The following is a 19,935-nucleotide window of genomic DNA, read 5'->3' as shown; positions in this document are numbered from 1 at the left end:
GCATCCTAACCAGGCTATGGCATCCTTTTTTGATTAGCTTTCCAGTATCCTTCTATGAAATTAACTTTGTGATCATCTCGACATGTCTTGCAGAAAGCTTTTTTAAGTCTTTCCTCTGAAACATACTCAGCTATTTATACAGAGAAATAGCAGATGCTTTTGATTAGTGCACAAAAGTGAGCCCTTGATCCATGCGCAAACATCAGGTCTGAAATATACAATCAAATCCATGATTAATTCTTTTAGTTTACTGACGAAAATCTCCACACTGTTCAAGAGCTTCTCACTTGTACACAGATCTCTGTAACAATATACTATTGTTAGTCCCATAATCTGCACAGCAGAACAGTAGAAATGGCTAGCTGACCCATTTGTACATATTTGAGGGCTAAATTGTATAGGTGTCCACTCTAGCCTCAGCAATATGTTTTATTTGCTACACCTAAACCAAGGTCTTAGTACCCAAGAGCCCAAGGAGTTCAATATTCTGTGTCCCTGAACGAAACGTTTTGTCCCTTCTGTTCTTTTCCGATTCACACAGGTCCCTCTTGCACTGTTAAATCCTTATTCTTCAGAGTCATGAGTGTTTTGTGTCATCTTGTAACACCTCAGCTCTTCAGGGTTTCTAAAATAGGAAGCAGATTATGATGTTCCCTTTTAATTCTGAGGTAGCAGTTGAAGAGATGATGTTGTAAACCTTTAACAGTCTGCAAAATCCCATACCCCACAAGTAACTCACTCAACCTGCAGAAACCGGCCCTGTACTACTGGTGTAGTATTTCATGTCAGTAGTTCATCACTATTTCTCCTAACATGAAGACCAAAGAGAAAAAACCTTGTTTTAACTTCAGTCCATCATGCTGGCTGGCTCTGGCAGGCACTGCAGTTTTATATAAAAACATCACTGTGCTTCTCTTGGCATACTGTCCCTGTAACAGAAGCGAGGTTACAATGTTTACCCAGGAGAGCCCTTGGGTATCATAGTCACTAAGATTTTTATAAACCCAAAGCATTACACTTCATGCCAACTGCTCTTTGGGGTGCTGTTACTGGGGGGCAGAGGGAGGGGGGAAGTTTTCAAGTGCAATATTAGTCTTTCTCTATAAACCCTGGGGATGATAATATCATGGAAGGAAAACTATAAGCTTTATGTGCTTCATAGTTCCAACATTGTCAGAGACACACTTAAGAGCTCTCACCCCAGACAGCACTTTGCACTATGGGTCTCCTTTGGTTTGGTTTATCCCTGTCCAACCTGTGCAAGGTTGCACCTTCCAAATGTCCTGAATTACTGTGACCAAGGAGAACCAGATCCACAGGTGGGTACATCCAGCGTGAGAGTTCTCCAGGAAGATTTGGCCTCTAGTAGTTCATTTTTTTTTTAAATTCATGTCACTTGTTATTTAATTGTGAAGATAATATTTTCTTGATGGACCTTGTGCTTAGAAATTATTTTCTCTGGTGAGAACATGTAATAATATTTGATTCTTAAAAGCAGGGTCAGAAAGCCATAGCCTATAGGCCTTGCACAACTGAGGAGTTGTGATAGACCATATGGCCTGCAAAACCTAGAATATTTATTCTCTGTCCATTTACAGCATAAGTTTGCTGATCCCTGCCTTAAAGCATAAAAAGGGAGTGAAATCTTCTTTTCTGCAAACTATAGTGAAGTTCTCCTTTATATAGAAGAAACACCCTCTTTTATAAACAAGTAGAGCTGAAAGATGAGATAAAATTATTAGAACCTCTCCTTTGCTTTGCTAGATGATGGAAGCCTCTTTGTATGACAAAATCATGGACCAGCAACGTCTTGAACCAGAGTTCTTCAGAGTTGGATTTTATGGGAAAAAATTTCCATTTTTCTTAAGAGTAAGTTAATACACTATTTAATTTGCTTTTATACTTCCAATATAGATACCCCAGTCAAGAACATCAAGATGTTAATGACATTTTGTCCTTTTAGGACCATAATATAAGAGATTTTTGTTTAACTTTTTAGTTTGTAGACAGTGTACTAAATCTAGACTACCTTGTTTTGAATAATTCACCAAATTATCAAACATTTCTTTGATTTTTCATCCTAAATTTCTAAGGTGACTATATTTTATGAGTAGTCTTTGCTAATTATAGTTGTTCCCCTGTGTGATTGACATTTACTGCTCTGTTTACTCTGTGATTTCCATGTAGTTTGCACTAGAGAAAAATGGTGAGGCACTTCAGATGACCATAAACCCTGCAGTCTTATGTCCTCTAGAAACTCCCTCCAGAATCATGGGAAGAGCCCAGTTACCACTTTTGTGAAAAGGGTAAATGTCACTCAACCAAAAGATCCCATTTATTGCTAGGATAAACTCTTTCCACCAAGGAAAATCTTCCAGACATTCCAAGGTACCTAGTGGATCATAAAATATTTGACTCTATTCTTACCATGGTTCACATTGTGCCAAGTTGTATCTTATGTGCTTGAAGACTTATTTAATACTTGAGTGTGTCACATATACTCACTTACATAAAAACGTTGGTTGGGAGAGGAAAGCTTCCTCCCCAGGCAACTGAGAAGTATCTGGAATAATTTGTGGATTGAGTAAATTCATTACAAACTTTAAATCCTCACATACAAATACTTTGGTATTTGTGTTGCCCTGAATCTTGCTTTAACTACCAGCACCTATAAATGAATATAGGATAGGGGTACTTGAAGGATAATGGAGAGGAGAAAGATTGGATTTCATTGTTTGCTTAATAATCGTTAACTTATCTGCCTTTTATAATCAAAGTTTTATATGTATTTATTCATTTACTTACATATAAAGTTTATATATATACATAGACACCAAATAGAGATATAGGTATAGATTCCAAAATATCCAAGCACCATAGGCAAAAATTCATTTTAGTATTACATGGAACAAACACGGAAATGACAGGTTGATTGAAATGACCTATTATTTTGGTGCCACGCAGATGCAAGTTAAATCTCCTTGTCGGGTTCAAAAGAAACCATCGTGATAGTGTACGTGGTCCAAAGGCTGACTCTGCAGATGGACCTACGGGCAGAGGAAAGCTTGATTCTGGGTCAAAAACAGAGACAGGTTTAGAATACTTCCTGACTTTGAAAGACTGCTTTAAAGGTGGACATACTAAGCACAGGACTGTGATCAGCACCCCGCTGCCAAGTGCAGGTAGCCCGCATCCAGGTAGTGAGCGGAAGTGTGGACATTCTAGAATTGTGAGCAGTGCAGGGGCTGGAGACCCCACAGGAGGGTCCAGACATGACTCTGGTGCCACAGACCCCCTTCTTCTCTCAGCTCAAAATCAAGTGAAGTAAAAGATTACATTTTCTTCCACATCCTACTCAGGGCTAATCAATCCATTACATACAGTGGGTACAGAGTTTACAGATCATAATATTTTAGATGGCCTTCAAAAGTGTTTTCATTTCTTTTAAAGATCAGAAGGGAAAAATGAACTGTTTTCGTGGAAGAAAATGTTATATATTAAATTGTATATTATACATTAGACTATTAGGTATATATTTGTCCTCATACCAAATCAGTCTCTCAGTATGATTTTTGATACTGTTTTATAGAGAAAGAGGCCCACAAAAGTCATATTGTGGCCCTGATCAAATTCTGAGTGCAGGTAGCAAGTACACTCAATGTGTATCTAGTAAATAAAACTGTGATAAATAAAAGTGTAAAGTTTAAAAAAAAAATAGAAGTAGTTTAGGAGCCACAATTTTAAAAGGACTTTAGCAAATTAGAATACTGAATTGGCTAATAGAATAAATATTGTTAGGAAGTTAATTAGAATAAATCAACCTATGTTATTAGTCTTTTCAAAACAGCTTTTCCTGGAGCACCTGGGTGGCTCAGTCACTTGAGTGTCCAACTTCAGCGCAGGTCATGATCTCACAGGTCATGAGTTCAAGCCCCACATCGGGCTCTGTGCTGACAGCTCGGAGCCAGGAGCCTGCTTTGGATTCTGTGTCTCCCCCTCTCTCTACCACTTGCCCCCTTGTACTCTTGTGTCTCTCTCTCAAAAATAAATAAGGACTTTTAAAAAAATTTTTTTTAAAAAACAAAACAAAAAAACAGGTTTTCTAGGTATAGATGATATTTTCTTCAAAATGAAAGAGAAGTGTTACCCTCTATTGGTTTCTAAAAGGCACCACACCCTTCAGAATCATGGGGCTGGACCTCTTTTTAGGAAATCAGATTCCAGTCTGTCCTTCAATTTAAAAATATGCAAATTTCAACATTAAAAATTTCCTCTTCATGGGGGTGCCTGGGTGGCTCAGTTGGTTAAGCATCCAACTTTGGCTCATGTCATGATCTCATGGTTCATGAGTTTGAGCCCTGTGTCGGGCTCTGTGCTGACAGCACGGAGCCTGGAGCCTACTTTGGATTCTGTGTCTCCCTGTCTCTCTACCCCTCTCTCACTCATGGTCTGTCTGTCTGTCTGTCTGTCTCTCTCTCTCTCCCTCTCAAAAATAAATAAACATTAAAAAAATTTTTTACATAAATAAAAATTTCCTCTTTGTGATCATTTTCAAGATAATTTTTCAAGTTGAAATAAATTAATACATTTATATAAGTGTACGATTTAAGTAGTTTTTACCCTCTTGGAAAATGGGTTCTTTATTGACAATTTCTTTACGCACAGAATATCTCTGCATAGTGATTTGGAAAGAATAACTGAGATCAAGGATGAGAGAGACATTTGCTTTTCATTGTATGTCCTGTACTGTTTGGGATTTTTTTTCTTTTTTTTTTTAACCATTGGTGTGTAATTCCTTTTCAAAAGAAAAAGACAATGAAAAAAAAATTTTTTTTAAGTATTAACAAAGGTAACCTAGCAATTCGACTCCTGGGTATATACTCAAGAGAAAATATATGTCTACACAAAGACCTATACACAAATGTTCATAGCAGCATTATTCATTATTGCATAAAAGTGGAAGCAGCCCAAACGTCCATTAGCCTATAGATAGAAAAACATAGGGTATATTCATACAATGGAATATTGAGCAGTAAGAAGGGAATAAAGTACTGTTACATGGTACAAAGTGGTTCAGCCACTTTGTAGCATATATTAAGTAGAAGAAGCCAGTCACAAAACACTACATGTTGTATGATTCCATTTATATGAAATGTCCAGAATAGGCAAATCCACAGAAACAGAAAGTAGATTAGTGGTTGCCAGGGGCTGGGGTGGGGGATAGGGGTGCAGGGGCAGAGGAAACAAGGAATGAGTGCTAATGGATAAGAGTTTCTCTACAAGGTAATGAAAATGTTCTCAAATTCAACAGTGGTGACAGTTGCTCTGTGCATATACTAAAAACCTTCAAAAGGGTGTATTTTATGGTATGTGAACTATATCTCAAAGCTGTGATGAAAAAAGTATTGATCGAAGAAATGTTTAATTCTTTTTTATTTCCTGACAACTCCAATATCAGATGCCAAGTTTATTTTTATTTCAGAATGACTTTTTAACACCATTAAATGATTATATGCTTAGAATAACCCCTGATTTTACAACCTGCTCGAAGATTTAAGCATTGCTTTAAAAATGTTGCAGTTATTAGAACAGTCAGATACTTACTTTGGGACTTCTGTAATATGCAGGAATATATATCATATATATAGTCTTATTTTATCAAGCAAATTTATTATCTTTTGAATAGAATTTAAAAAAAATAGTATCAGAAAGTATACTTTGTTTTATCTAGAAAGTTTTAAATATGGGATTGTTAGTTCGGCGGGGGTGGGGGGGTCCTGATTTCTAGGTAGTCTGTCTTAGCCTGTATTACCAAAGGATTGTGATTTATTTGGAGGTTTGTGAAGAATTGTGGCAGGTTTTCAGAGCCCATTCCCTGCTCTTTTTTCTGCTTGCCTCCACCTGCCTTTTCTCAACTGCAACCCTGAGCCCCCTGCCCCCTGCACCCTGGTTTCTGACTTCCTCCAGGTGACTCAGAGTTCTTCCTTAGGGCATTTTGTGTAATTATAAGAACCTCTGAGAACCTTGGGCCTTAGCTCCCCAAGACCATGAACCACGCCCTCTTTCTCTTAAAGATCTTCAGGGCATGTCACCTACAAGCTTTCGTGGTCCCCATAGCTGCTAGGAGTTTTTTCTGGATGTGTTAGCCATGTTCAGTGGAGACAGAGCTCAGGCCTTGGTCTCACACCTGAGTTTGAATCTAATACACATGGCCTAAGTACATAAAGATCTTGATCCGTGGTTCCCAATTATAAAATGGGGCAGGATGTGGGAATGACCCCCTCACGTTTGTTGGGGTTAAATAAGATATATGCAGAGTACCTAGTCAGTGACTGTTTTCAACAGTTGTAACTTCATTATTATTCACCTGTCAGGAAGAGTTCCCTCATATCTAACCTGACTTCAAAGGTGCTTTCCAGAAACCTGCCCATCTTTCCAGCTCTTTAGACTACCTCAAGGATAACCTTCACCATTTTTTGCCTGAATGAGAGGCAGTCCCAGCCCACAGAGTGCTTCTATATCTTGTAAAAGAAAACAAACAAAAAACAAAACAAAACAAAATAACGTCCAACATTTAGCAAGGCCCTAAAAATCCTAAGTCTTATCTTGGGCCAGTTAATAAGACTCTCGGCTACAGGAAGCCAAGCCCAGTTTGTTACGGCGGGGAAGTTTCCCATTCCGGCCCTGCTGAGAGCAGGAATACAGACGGTGATAGTCTTCCTTTTTTCCATGCAGGAATCCAGCGTCGAGGATCTGGTGTTGATCTCTGTGGCCTTTATAAAAAAAATGCATTAACACGCATTTTTGGAGATTGCATTTACTTTCTTTTCCTCCAAATTGAGAATTCACCCACCAAACTCTGATATCCAGCTTATCAAAAAAAAAAAAAAAAAAAAATCTTTAACACATGTGCTCATTAGCATTCAGAGAGAACATGATTGCTTTGTTTTATACTTCGGTGCTCTGAGAATCAGATGCCTCTTTGCACCTCATGCACACAAGCTTGGCACATACTACTGAGTCTTATCAAAAGCAGTAGAAAGTGAAGCTCATGATCCTTGCCCTGCATTTTTCATATCTGGGCAAATTTTTCAGACTGTGTCAGTGTTTTGGATTTGTTGTTGTTGTTGTTGTGACAGTCTGTTGATGTGAGGCATATGCTCCCTTACTGCCAGTGCCCTATTTTTTGGCTTCTCTCTGTAATTAATGCACTCGATTATATGGCTCTAATTTTTTTTTTTTTTTATTTCTCCTGCAGAATAAGGAGTTTGTGTGTCGAGGGCATGACTACGAAAGGCTGGAGGCCTTCCAACAGAGAATGCTGAATGAGTTCCCCCACGCCATCGCCATGCAGCACGCCAACCAGCCTGATGAGACCATCTTCCAGGCAGAAGCTCAGTGTATCCACACCTAGGAGGGGCTGCAGTGAGTGCAGTTAGAGCCGCTGGCCATTAGCCGCAGCGCATTTTCGTGCAAGGCTGTTCAGCCTCTGGCCCCCTCTGCCATAGCCATGTTCTCACTGTCTCTCCTTCTCATCATCTTGATGTCAGCTTAGCTCCTTCTGAACAGAATGTTCTGGTTATTATCACAATGTCAGTTGAAAGGAAATCCCTTAAGGATTCTGGTAAAGAATTTTTTCCTTTCAATTAAAACTTTTCTGTGTCTCAGACCTGCTTTTAAAGCTCCTTTTAGTGATCTCCCTTAGAATAATTTTCCTCCAACATATCCTGTGGAAACTGCTTCAGTTCGAGGAAATGATAGTGTTATATTTACTGGCACATATCATTCACCCCCTTTTTCTGTGATACTTTTATTCTGGAAGGAAGGAAACAAGGTACCTTAGTGTCTTTGGGGGAACTCTTAGCCGTGGCATCCTGGACAGCCTTTAGTGATGGCTGTGTAATTGAAACTCCCATTGTCTAAATACAAACAATCCAAATGAAATTACACAGGCATTAGAGACAAAGGGAATTCACCCCAGCACTCCTGTGTGATGGCTTCTGTCTTCCTGAAACTTATGTTCATAAAGAAGACAAGAAACTCCCACTGATAATTATGGATACCATTTCAAAGTAGAAAATAAAATGCAATAGAAGCAAGAAATTCCATAAGGGAAAAGATTTTGCTGTCCTTCTGAGGATGAAAAAAGAAGGTGTAAAACATACAAGTAAATATGATATCCCTCTAATGTAATTTTTTAAATATCAACTACACCAGCAACACTCTGCTTATCAGTAGAAGATTTGGGAGAGTGATAGCTTAAGTGTGGGAAGGCTGGAGACACGGAGCATCACACAGGTAAATACAAATCACTCACAACGGGTTCCTGTCTTTGGTCATGGTTGCATGGGTATTTATACATTATTATACAAACAAATTAAGAGGGGACATGCATAGACTAAGGATAAGAGTGTCTCTTAAGCAAGGATTACAGTTAATGTAATTCTAAGTACCTAAGATCCAAGCCATAGCCACTCACCCCCACCAAAAAAAAAAAAAAAAAAGAAAGAAAGAAAACAAATCAGTGATAAATAAATTCACAAGTTATAGACATTTTAAACAGATACTTTGTCAGAATCACCTACCTGAAACTAGTTCAAGGCCTGTAGTTTGAGAAATGATTTGTTGTCAGCTGAGTTCTTGGCACCTTCCTAGCAATTTTTAAAATGATTTCGAACCAATGGAAACACCAGATTGTTACCCATCCTCTTCTCTCTGCCACGGCTCAGCTTGAGCCAGATTTCCACCGAGTTTGCCAAGTTGGGTTTCCTCCTTGACTTTTTAATCCTAGATTTACAGATATATGCTGTTACTCCCATTCCGGAGAGCCAGGAGGTCCTGCAGAGAGAGGGTGTTCCGGACAACATCAAAAGTTTCTATAAAGTGAATCATATCTGGAAATTCCGCTATGACAGACCATTTCACAAGGGCACCAAAGATAAAGAGAATGAATTCAAGGTATCGTGCAGTTCTATTACACGTGGTTTCCTGTGAGAATCTTGGGACAAGCCGCTCGATAAATATTTACTCAGAATAGAGTCAGGTGATAGAACCAGAAGGGAGGAGAAATCATTTAGTCTTGTTGATCTCAAATTCTTCTGCGTATCAGATTGAGTCAGGAATCCTGACTCAGTAGGTCTGAGAGGAAGCCCTGGAAGCAGCTTTTTTTGTGACCGTGCCGGTAGTCCTCAGACCAGCCTCGGAGATGTCATGATTGAACTCAGCCCTCTCATTCATTCATACGGAACCAACTGTGGGGACCTCAGAATATTTGTTCTGAGATACCACAGACCACAGTGAGTGAAGAATGCTTAATCAATAGGGGAAAAGAAGATTCGGAGACTGGGAGCAGCAGAAAATTTCTGTGTGATCTTCTGCTTTTTCTTGTTAGAATGATGTGTCATTAGGACTTGTGAGAAGACACAGGATAAAAGCAAACCATAGACTCCTTGCATGTGCCAGTCCGTTGTGAGTAGTTGCAATATGCCTTACCGTCCAGAGCTCCCTCTGGCTGTCTCTCAGCTCCACAGGGGGAAAGGGGCAGGGTGGTCCCACAGACACATTATAGTCTCCTCTTTCCTTGACACTGACAAGGCAAGACCAGATAGATCTCTGTTAGTCACTATTTTCCCCCATACAAAGAATGCAAAACAAACCTATTGTGGGTTATTTGGCTTGGTTTCTTTCATCACAGAGTGTCTCTTTAAGCTGGGAAATATTCTCCTGATACTGTTAGCAATGACTGTCTGATGTTGATTCCCCTTGTGGCCTCTGCCTAAGTGCCAGTTCCCAGTGTGCCCAGCAGTAGCTCCAGGAGTTAGGCATGGCCATTCTGCAGTGTTATGATGGCCCTCAACACAGCCGTCCTCTGTGCAAAGAGGTCTGATGGCTTAAATATCAAGGCAAAGAAACTATGGGAAGACAGAACTGGGAGGTTCCTGAAAAGATCCATGAGCATTTTCTAGTCCTTTTGGATACTTCGATTTTTGTTAGCGTCTCGCCAAACCAATTAGTGATCGTTGGTTTATGCTATGGTTTTCACCAGTTGTTTACACTGAACAAGTCAGAGATCCACTGGAGTCAGGCAGCTGACTTGCTCAGGGTCACATTCTCATTACCCATACACCCTACACCTTCTGGTATCTTCTCCTTTGCATTTTCTGCTGTACCACCTTTCCTCATGGCTATCACTTTAAGTATTTATCCGTGGTATAGCAGTCCTCCTAGAAAATGATGATAAATCTGGCTCCTGCTTCCTGTGCCGACAGCCCTTGGCATCTGGCTCCAAACTGCCCCTCCGGAAGCCTCATCTGCGCCACAGCCCACCCACTCACCCTCCTCTCAGCTCCCGCAACATTGAACTTCTCTTCTTCATCTCCTGCCATGCCCTTTTCGCAAGCAATCGGGGCCTCAGCGCAGGCTGCTTCCTGCTGCCTGCAGCGCTCCCCCCCCTTCCTCCGCCTGGCAAACTCCTACTCACTCTTCAGCATTCCACTCACGTGTCACCTCCTCTGAAAAGTGCTGTCCTCCTCCCACAGAATGAGGTGCCTGCCTCCTTCCTTCTGCTTCCCCCAGCACTTCCAGCATGCCTTTCTCTTTGCCCTGAGCCCTTCCATATCTGCTTACCTCCTTGTCACCACCAGAAGGCTTCCAGCCACTGTCACAGGGGACTCTGCCCAGTAGATCTTGGCTGACACGAAGAAATCCTCCTGTTTTTTGTTGTTGTTGAATACGTGGCATTCTTTCAGGGATTTTGTAAAGTATATCATTCTCTTGAGAATATACTTTGTTTAAATAAGAAAAATGAGGCATGGGTACAGAAACATGGTTGACGAAGGTGAAATCTATCATCAACAGCTGCTCTTATCAAGGCGGCCATGCCTTCATGTGTCATGGGGATGCTCTTCCTGATCAGGGGAAGCCTCCGCTCTTTAAATACAGATCCTCTTGGGTGGTGGCAGTTCAAACGTGCATGAGGAAGTGTGCACGGTGAGGAAGTCAGAAGTTCTAGCAGGTGGGGTCTGTGCTGGCTCTACAGGTGACTAGAATATACCTCTGAGCAGGTCATGTTGCCTCCTTGATGCTTAGCGTCTTCATCTTTAAAATAGAAAGATAGAGCTTCATGATTCCTCCTGGGCCTTTCCTCCTTTGGGATGTTGTTATTCTGATCCTGTGTTGACTAGCTGATACTATTACCCCTTCCAGATAGAAATGACAAGCCCCAAGACCTGAAGGAGTGAAGAGAGTTTAAATTGGAATTTGAAAGAAATTGCAAAGGAAATAATGGGATGGCCTGTTACTCTATTTTAAGCTTGTTGTCTGAAGTAGATCATTTATTGCACACAGGAAAAAGTGTCAGACAACATAGAATGGCATTATTAACCTAGCTTCAGCTATACCTTACGTGGTAACTTCTTGAGTGTGAAGGGATTACCCACGTGCTAGAATGAATACTAAGGAAAAGCTTCCAGAAATCAGCAAACCTGACCAAATTGATGGCAAACATTAGTGATAGCTCAGTAACTAGAAAGAAGGGACACTTGGGGATTTAATTTGTTTTGTATTCCGTAGAGTCTCTGGGTGGAGAGAACATCATTATACTTGGTGCAGAGCTTACCTGGAATTTCCCGCTGGTTTGAAGTGGAAAAGCGTGAAGTGGTAAGGATCAGAGCTTATTCTCAAGTACTTTCCCATCACAGTTGCTCACTGGGAGTCCCGCCATATGTCAGTTGCTTCTGCTGTTGACTCCAAGTCCATGGAAGCACATATAAGTTAGTGAATGTTTATGGTATTGACCGTTGTGACCGAGGCTTTAGGGGAACATTACTGTTCTCCTAGTCTGGCCGGTCAGAGGGATTCTCCAAAAAATAACTACGACTGCAGCATGTAAACAACTCAGGCCCTCGAGTTAGGGGAGCTGGTATTTGAACTACTGCAGGCTAGTGGGGAGGGGTTCTCTACCTTATCTTATTTAATCACCAGACCAAAACTATGAGGTATGTATTTCTATCCCTATTTTTACAGGTCTTAACAAGAAGTTAAAAGCCTTTGCCGGAGGTCTCATGTTAAGATGTTGAAAAAGGATAGACTCAAACCCAGATATCCCTGCCTCAAAAGCCAGTTACATCCAACTCTTTTAGCTCAGTTTCCTTACAGGCAGCCTGAGGCTAGTACAGAGCCCCAGCACTGTATCTGACGCACTGGAGGTCCATGCTGTTACCTTTGGCAGTAGAACAGAGGCTGCTGAGTTGGTCTCACTGAGCAGTCCTGGATGAACACCAGCTAGAGACCCTTGGGTGTCATTATAGAACCTGGAAACTGCAGCACCCGTGTCCCCTTCAGGTTGTAAACCATGCCCCAGCTCGAGCCCCCAGTTCTGGGTGCTGACAGCAGCTACATCCAGGGTGAAACCTCGCCTTGCTGCCTGTGCTGTTCTTCAGGCTGGCTGCACCTTGATGGCAGCCCTGCACCCAAGCAGCATCCCTTCTCCCTCCTTTGGGACGTCCATCCTGGCTGAGGCCAGCCCTCTGATGGCCGGAGTCCTCTAGCTGATAGAAGACATGGCAGTTGTGAAGACATCATTTAACCCCTTTCTTAGGTAACAGGCTCATTCCGTCAGTGCGTAAATAAAAGCAGCTTTTGCCCAAATGGTCTTCCAAGAATGCCTCGTCCTGCCTGAAATCTCACTAAGCATTGAAACCACTCAGCTTATCATGCTCATTGAAGCTAAGGATCTAGTGGCATTTTCCTTTTACAATGCTAAAATTTTCATATGGCTTCCTAGACAAATGGAACTCAGTTTATCAGACTGCCTCAGTGCTGTTGTATTCTTGTAGGTTCTGAGTCCAGGGTCACCACTGATGTACCTTGGTGCCTTCCATAGAAGAGGAGAGGTCGCCCAACAGTGTCAGAAAGTCTTAGCCTTATGCTTCCCGCTGAATGGCATGGGCCCAACCCACATCGCTGTTCTTAGTCATCTACCCTGCATTAATGATTCAGAGAGCCATTTCAGCTACTTACTACCCAGAGGGTTAAATTCTCTGAGGTCTCACCAGTGGCCCTAACCTTTGAAGTATTACCCCCTCACACACACACACACACACACACACACACACACACACACACACAACTCATAGAAAGTACCATGCTGATAATGATTAAAGAAGCATTACTAAGCACAACCTTTCAAACATCAGCTGCTTACTTTATTAGAATATATAATCTTACATTCTGTCAGACAGAACAAATTTAATTGGGCTACTTTGTTCTCTGAACACAGCCCACTCATGACAACCTTATGTCTCTCTCTTGTTCCCACTGCCTGGGATGTCCTCACCCTCTATTAAAGTTGCTGGTTTACTACTTTACTTTAATTCATAGTGTATGAGGCCCTTGAGATCAGAGGCAGTAGGTACTAAATACATATATGCCAACCTGAACTGAAATTCCTTATGTACGTTGTCAAAATCTGAAAGATTCTGAAAAACCAAAGGTGTTGTCATAAGTTCAGCTCCAAAACTCAATTGGTAATAAACCTAACCTGATCTGCTGTTAGGACCATTTACGATCTTTATTTCACATAGTATGAATATTCATATGTTTTATTTCAGAAATATTAAAGCATTGGTTAAAAATAATCTTCCCGGACCCTGCTTGAGGGTTACATAATAAACTATCTGTGCCTTATATTATGTTTCTAAAATCTGAAATTTTCTGAATTGTGAACCATCTGGTGCCAAAGGTTTCTGATGGGATTGTGGGCCTTTATTCTCTAACCCATAGCCCCAGAGTTTATTATCCCATTCTTGCAAAGATAGCAAAGCCTTTGAAGTACTGTTTTCTCAGTAATTGTTTTTATTGTTTTGAGAACAAATAAAAAAATAGGTACTTCCCCCATTAACAAGTAAGCTCATTTAAAAATTTTTAAACAAGATAAAAAACACAAAAGAAATTTGTGATGACTTTTTAAACTCCAACTAAAGATAATGAGAATATTTTCACATCTCACATTATATCCATCAGAAAATCACGTGGCTCTCCTCTCAAAATATATGCAGAATCCAGCCACTCTTCACCAGCCCCTACTCATAGCGCCATCTAGTGTCTGATTTCTGCAGTAGTGTCTTAAGTGGTCACATGCTTCTACCCTAACCCCTTGCAGTCACTTCTGTGTACAGCATCCGGTGTCCCTTTTAAATTTAAGTTGTATCATACAAAAATAAATACATAACAAACCTGATGTACCCATCATTTTATTTAAACAGCTGTCAAAAAGGCCAATTTTGTCTCATCAGCTCCATCCTCTTTTACACTGGATTATTTTGAAGTAAATGTGACATCATATCATCTCATCTATAAATAATTCAGTATGTATATTAACAAAAAAACATAACCACAATAACGAAAAAACATAACCACAATATCATACGTTATCCCGTCTTAAAAAATGAACAGTAATTCCTTGACGTAAAATAACCAGCGTTTACACTTCACCAAGAGTCTGTTTCTTTTATGAGTTTTTGTTTATTTGTTGTCTTTTGTTGTTTGAAGTCAGATCCACATCAGGGCCATACATCGCACTTGGCTGAAATGTCTTCTAAGGTCTCTTTTGATTTATAGGTTCTCCCTGAATTGCTCTTTTTCCCCTTGCAATTTGCAGCCTGCGAACCAGTGGGGTAATTTAACATGTTTCTTTGCCCCTATACTTTTTGTAAATTGGCAATTAGATCTAGAGACTTGATAAGATGCTGTTGTTATTATTGGTTTTTGTTTATTATTTTTTTTTTGCAAGAGTACTTCCTAGGTGGTGTTATGCTTCTGGTTGTCTCTTTTTTGTTGTTACATTGGAAGCCACTGATGATCATGGCCCCAGCCTACTGAGTGTCGCAAAATGGTAAAATACTTTATCACTCCTTTTTTGTTTATTCATTGGAACACTTCTGTAATGAGAAACATTCCCTCATCGACTGTATGATTACCCTGAGGTATAGCAAAGGAAGGATGACACCCTACAGAAGCGACCAGAGAAGTTTTTTGTTTGGTTGGCTTTGTTTTATGTATCATTCGTAACTCGTGGAGTTAAGCATACTGGGTTGTGGTTTTTTTTTTTTTTTTTTTAACTCATTGTAATTGTTACTCTTACTGATTTTCAAGTTGTTCCATTTTGCCCATTGGGAACCTCTTCAAATTGACTTTTGAGTCTTTTTTACAGTATCCAAGTATTCGTTGTTACTGAGCTAACACATAGGACTGGATTGTCAAATCAGATGTGGGAATCAGCATCAAGCTTTACTAATAACTTTAAGGCAATCAAGAGGCTCATATGAAGCAGAGAGACATCTGAGACCTCAGGCCTTGGCCTCCAGGTCCTTCTTTCTCACATCAATAATAATTTGGAACAGATGGAGTCTCTAAGTGAAATTCACGGGATCCCTCATACACAGGGTACATTTAAATTATGAAATTCACATTATGAAATACTCCATTTTATACTGCAGACAGTTATAAAACTTACCTGGGACATTATGTAGGGAATCCTATATCGTGGCTTATCAGTTTTATTACTGAAAGCAATCCTTAGCTGGGGACACAGATACCATCTCCTCCTTCTGGCAATTAGTCTTGGACTGTTTACTTGAAGGTTCAGTTGACAAGGGGATAAGACCAGATCACCTGCCTTCCTTTCTGTTCCCCAAGGATATTCCTCCATTAGAGACAGTGAATGAATCACAGGCCAGCTGCTTTACTGCCTTCCTCCCAGCCGCCTTCCTGGCTTACTGGGATAACTAGGTTCTCCATTTCTCCAATGACTCCTGTTTCTTTTTGGTGGTAAACAGCATTTAAAGATCACAATCCAGGGACAAGAGGAAAATAATCTTTCAATGAATGTTTTTTACACATTGTTTTTCACATACTTCTTTTGACCATCTCCTTAGAATAATTTCCCTAGAAATGAATTGGTCTATCAAAGAGTCCACAATTTAACCTTTGATTCATGGGCCAACAATGGCATGTATCAACTTCTGTCTTGTCTGGTGGAGATAACTGTTCTTGAGAATACCCATTTTCCCACCATCCTCTCCAACACTGGGGGTTATGTTATTTTAATCTTTACTAATAATAAACCAAAAATGATCATACTAGGGTTTGTTTGGGTTTTTTTTTTTTTTTTTTTTTGGCATTTGTTGAATGCAAGTGAAGATGATATTTTTTCATATATTTATTTCCTCTTTCTATTTATTTTGTGAATTATAGCCTTTGGTTTTCTTCAGTATTTGAGAAATAACAATAATTTATCAGGAATATATATGGAAATATTTCCCCAAGTTACTGTTTGTCTTTTGTCTGTGCTTGTTGCAATTTGTTTTTGAATTTTTTCATATTAATAGCATTTGAACTTCTAAAGATGAGCATGAATTTTTTTCCCCATTGGCCAAAACACAATATTTTTCATCTTAACCATTTTTAAGCATACAGTACAATAGTGTTAACTACGTGTGCATTATTATGCAACAGATCAGTTTTATCTTGCAAAACTAAAACTCTATCCATTGAATATTTCCCCTTTCTCCCCTCCCCAGCCCCTAGCAACCAGTGTTCCATTTTCTAAGATGTCTGACTTTTTACCTTTTAGTCCATCAGAATTCTCAGACTTTTCCTTTATGATTTAGGTTTTATGATTATAAAACAAAGGCTTATTGTCCTAGACAGTAAATACTTATTTACCAGCACTCTGTAAAGAAACACAACATTGCCAATAGCACCCTAGAAGGTTCCCATGTACTCCTTCACAGTCACAAGTCACTCACTTTCCATTACAGGTCACCACTATCCTCACTTACCTGGTATCCATTCCCTTCCTTGGTTGGTCACCTAAGTTTATGATTCTCTAAAACAAGTCAATTTAGTTTAGTCTGGTTTTGAACTTGATGTAACTGTATCATAGTGTATATATTCTCTTGTAACTTGGTTCTGTCACTCAGTATTATTTGTCACAGTGTTATTACATGTGACTGAAGTTTGTTTTCACTGCTGCATACTCTTCCATTGTGAGAACATACCACAATATGTTTATGCATTCTCTTATCAATGGACATAGGGATTTTGGAGACATTTATGACAATTTTTGTACATTTCTTCACACACATGTACATACATCTCTTACTTTTTTTTTCTCAAACATACGCTTGCATAGAATTGCAAGACCATAAAATATAATAAAGATATCTTTAACTTTAGTGTTTAATGCCAAACTGTTCTCCAAAGCGATTGAAACAATTTGAACTTCCAACAGCAGAAATTGAGAGATTCTAGTACTCTCATTCTCACCCTCATTTGCTATTGTCATATTTATTTTTGCCATTTTGGTGAATGGTTAGTGCTATATTATTGTGGTACTCTTTTTCACTTTTTTGATCACAAATGAGGTTCAACACCTTTTCATATATTTATTGACCACTTGGTCTTCTTCCTTTGTAAATATAGTGCCTGTTTAAGTCTTTTGCCTATTTTTACTGGGTTGTTTGCCTCTTCCTTATTGGTTTATAAGAGTTCTATATATATATTCTGAACAGGTATACTTATATCATTTTGATGTTTTTATTAATGCTTCCAAAAAATGTACTTTGAGATCAGAATCACTTCTTACTCGTTTTTGTATAATTCTCCTGATGCTCCTCATCACACATTAGTGGTCAGAAATGAGATATAATTCCCCAATTCCTGCCCTCAAGACCTGAGTAAGATCTTACTGTAAGTTGAAGGGAGTTCTGCCCTAACTCATGGATTGTGCAAGAACAAACTGCTGTTGGGTCTGACTGATTGTAGGTGGGTTGTGGCATGGTGTATCGAAGGCTATTGAATGCAACTTACAATGCTTAATAAAAATCTTTATTCTTTTATTATAAAAAAAAGAGTTCTATATATATTCTGGACAGAGGCTTTTTGATGGTTTTCTAGGTTATAAATACCTTCTACTTTCTGGGTTATCTTTCCTTACTAGTCTCTCTTGATGAATGTATAATATTAATTTTTACATTGTCAAATTATTCTCATACTTTGCAGTGTTGTTTTATGATGATGTAAGTGAACTTTAAAAGTCCAGTTTGTTTCCTTAACTGAAAAAAAGACCACAATATTTAAATGTGTTTATTGTAAGATTGAATTACTTTATAGCTAAGAGCTTGGCAGACCTTCTCTTCAAAGACAATGTCAATGACAATAATGGCTCCAATGTTAAATATTTGAAGAACATTTTCATCATTTTCAGTATGGTCCCCCATATAAGCTAGAGTTTTAAAGTCATTATAATTCTTTTTGGCTCTCCTTCAAAAAATAGATCCTGCAGCATATATGATTAACTTATTTTCTATAACTCCCAACTGAGTACCATCCTGTGCCACCTTATGGTGCTGTTATATATGCATATGGGGTCCATATGGGCATATGTCCCATATTCCCAACTGGGTTGAAAGCATCTTGACATCAGAGGATTTGTAAATGCATCTTTGTATCTCCTGTGGTGCTTTGCATTAAGTAAGCATTTAGAAATGTGATAATAATATGCAGGGCCCCTGAATATTTAGCCCTTCAGGAGAAAAGATAAGTGAGTTTTAACAGGCATGAGATGCTTAGATTTTCTTTGCGGGTTACACTGATTGTTGCAGTGCTAATATGGGATTGATGATTGCTGATTATCCAAATCACATTTCAACCAATCAGTATAATCACCTTCACTTTGCAGACCTTCGAATGAACAGCTAATTTGTCTTCCACATCCTGTCTGTTCTACTGTATGGCCCCTGGTAGAGATATTGATGGGAGCCGAGGGGGAGCACAAATCATTCAGAACATGGATGATCTACTTTCTTCTTGAATGTCACAAAATCCAATATATATTTATGCCCATTTGCTTCTCAGGTGGAAATGAGTCCTCTGGAAAATGCAATTGAAGTGTTGGAAAATAAGAATCAGCAGCTGAAGACTCTGATTAGTCAGTGTCAGACAAGACAGATGCAGAATATTAATCCCTTGACCATGTGCCTGAATGGAGTTATAGATGCTGCGGTTAATGGTGGAGTTTCCAGGTATCAAGAGGTGAGGATTAGGTATCATTTGAAAGTTTTTAAATGTGATTTCTTAGGGCTTCAGAGGTTTTTTTTTTTTTCAAAATATGTGTGCATATCCACAAACTAACATAGGGCTACAATTGACACAGAGCTCTTTGTTAAATAGAGCAAACATATAGTCATTTGTGATGCACACTTACTCCATTTTTCCAATATATGACATTTTTGAGGATAAAAGTGTGTGTGTGTGTGTGTTCTTGGATGAATAAAGTAGTAAGGGTATCAGCATTATTTAATAAATGTCTACCTAAAACCATTTCCCTGTGCAAAGACGTTCACAGGCATAGAAAAGTTTGATCTTCTTTAGTAGGTACTTTAAACGGACTTTTCATCTCCCCTCTTGGTTTTAAACAGAAAGTCACAGTAGCTTACAAGGTGAGGAGGCTGTCATTTTGATCATACTGAATCTTAAAGCACTTCGTTTTAGGATACAAAGCTTATTGATTTGATTTGCTGTTTGCTTAGTTTACCAAAGATTCTTATTTATACAGTCCCTGCTCTTCCTTGAACAATCCTTTTCTTTTGTTCTCTTTCTGACCAGCTGCCTTCAGTAGGAGTCATTCCTTCTGCCCCAGAAATGTGGTTCACAATGGTGTTTCTTTAAAGATGCCAGGTCCATGGGTCACCTGGGTGGCTCAGTCAATTAAGCGTCCGACTCTTGATTTTGGCTCAGGTCATGGTCTTGCAGTTCATGAATTTGAGCCCTCCATTTCTCTCTTGGGATTCTCTCTCCCTTTCTCTCTGCCCCTCCCCTCCACAAAATAAATAAATTAAAAAAAAAAAAAAAGATGCCAGGTCTTTAGAAGCA

At 39.3% G+C, this 19,935-nt stretch overlaps 1 protein-coding gene across 2 annotated transcripts in view; it reads left to right on the top strand.

The window, feature by feature from the left end:
- Positions 1-19,935, top strand: part of DOCK4 (dedicator of cytokinesis 4) — a 430,038-nt gene that overhangs the window by 392,724 nt on the left and 17,379 nt on the right. For both annotated transcript variants that reach the window (XM_049641704.1, XM_049641705.1), the window contains 5 exons: positions 1,765-1,869; positions 7,259-7,400; positions 8,792-8,958; positions 11,572-11,658; positions 18,919-19,095. In XM_049641704.1, the coding sequence (XP_049497661.1) occupies positions 1,765-1,869; positions 7,259-7,400; positions 8,792-8,958; positions 11,572-11,658; positions 18,919-19,095 (678 nt within the window). The remainder of the gene's footprint in view (positions 1-1,764; positions 1,870-7,258; positions 7,401-8,791; positions 8,959-11,571; positions 11,659-18,918; positions 19,096-19,935) is intronic.

Source organism: Panthera uncia, chromosome A2 (assembly GCF_023721935.1).
Source record: "Panthera uncia isolate 11264 chromosome A2, Puncia_PCG_1.0, whole genome shotgun sequence".
NCBI lineage: Eukaryota > Metazoa > Chordata > Mammalia > Carnivora > Felidae > Panthera > Panthera uncia.
This window is presented reverse-complemented; position numbering and strand designations above follow the sequence as displayed.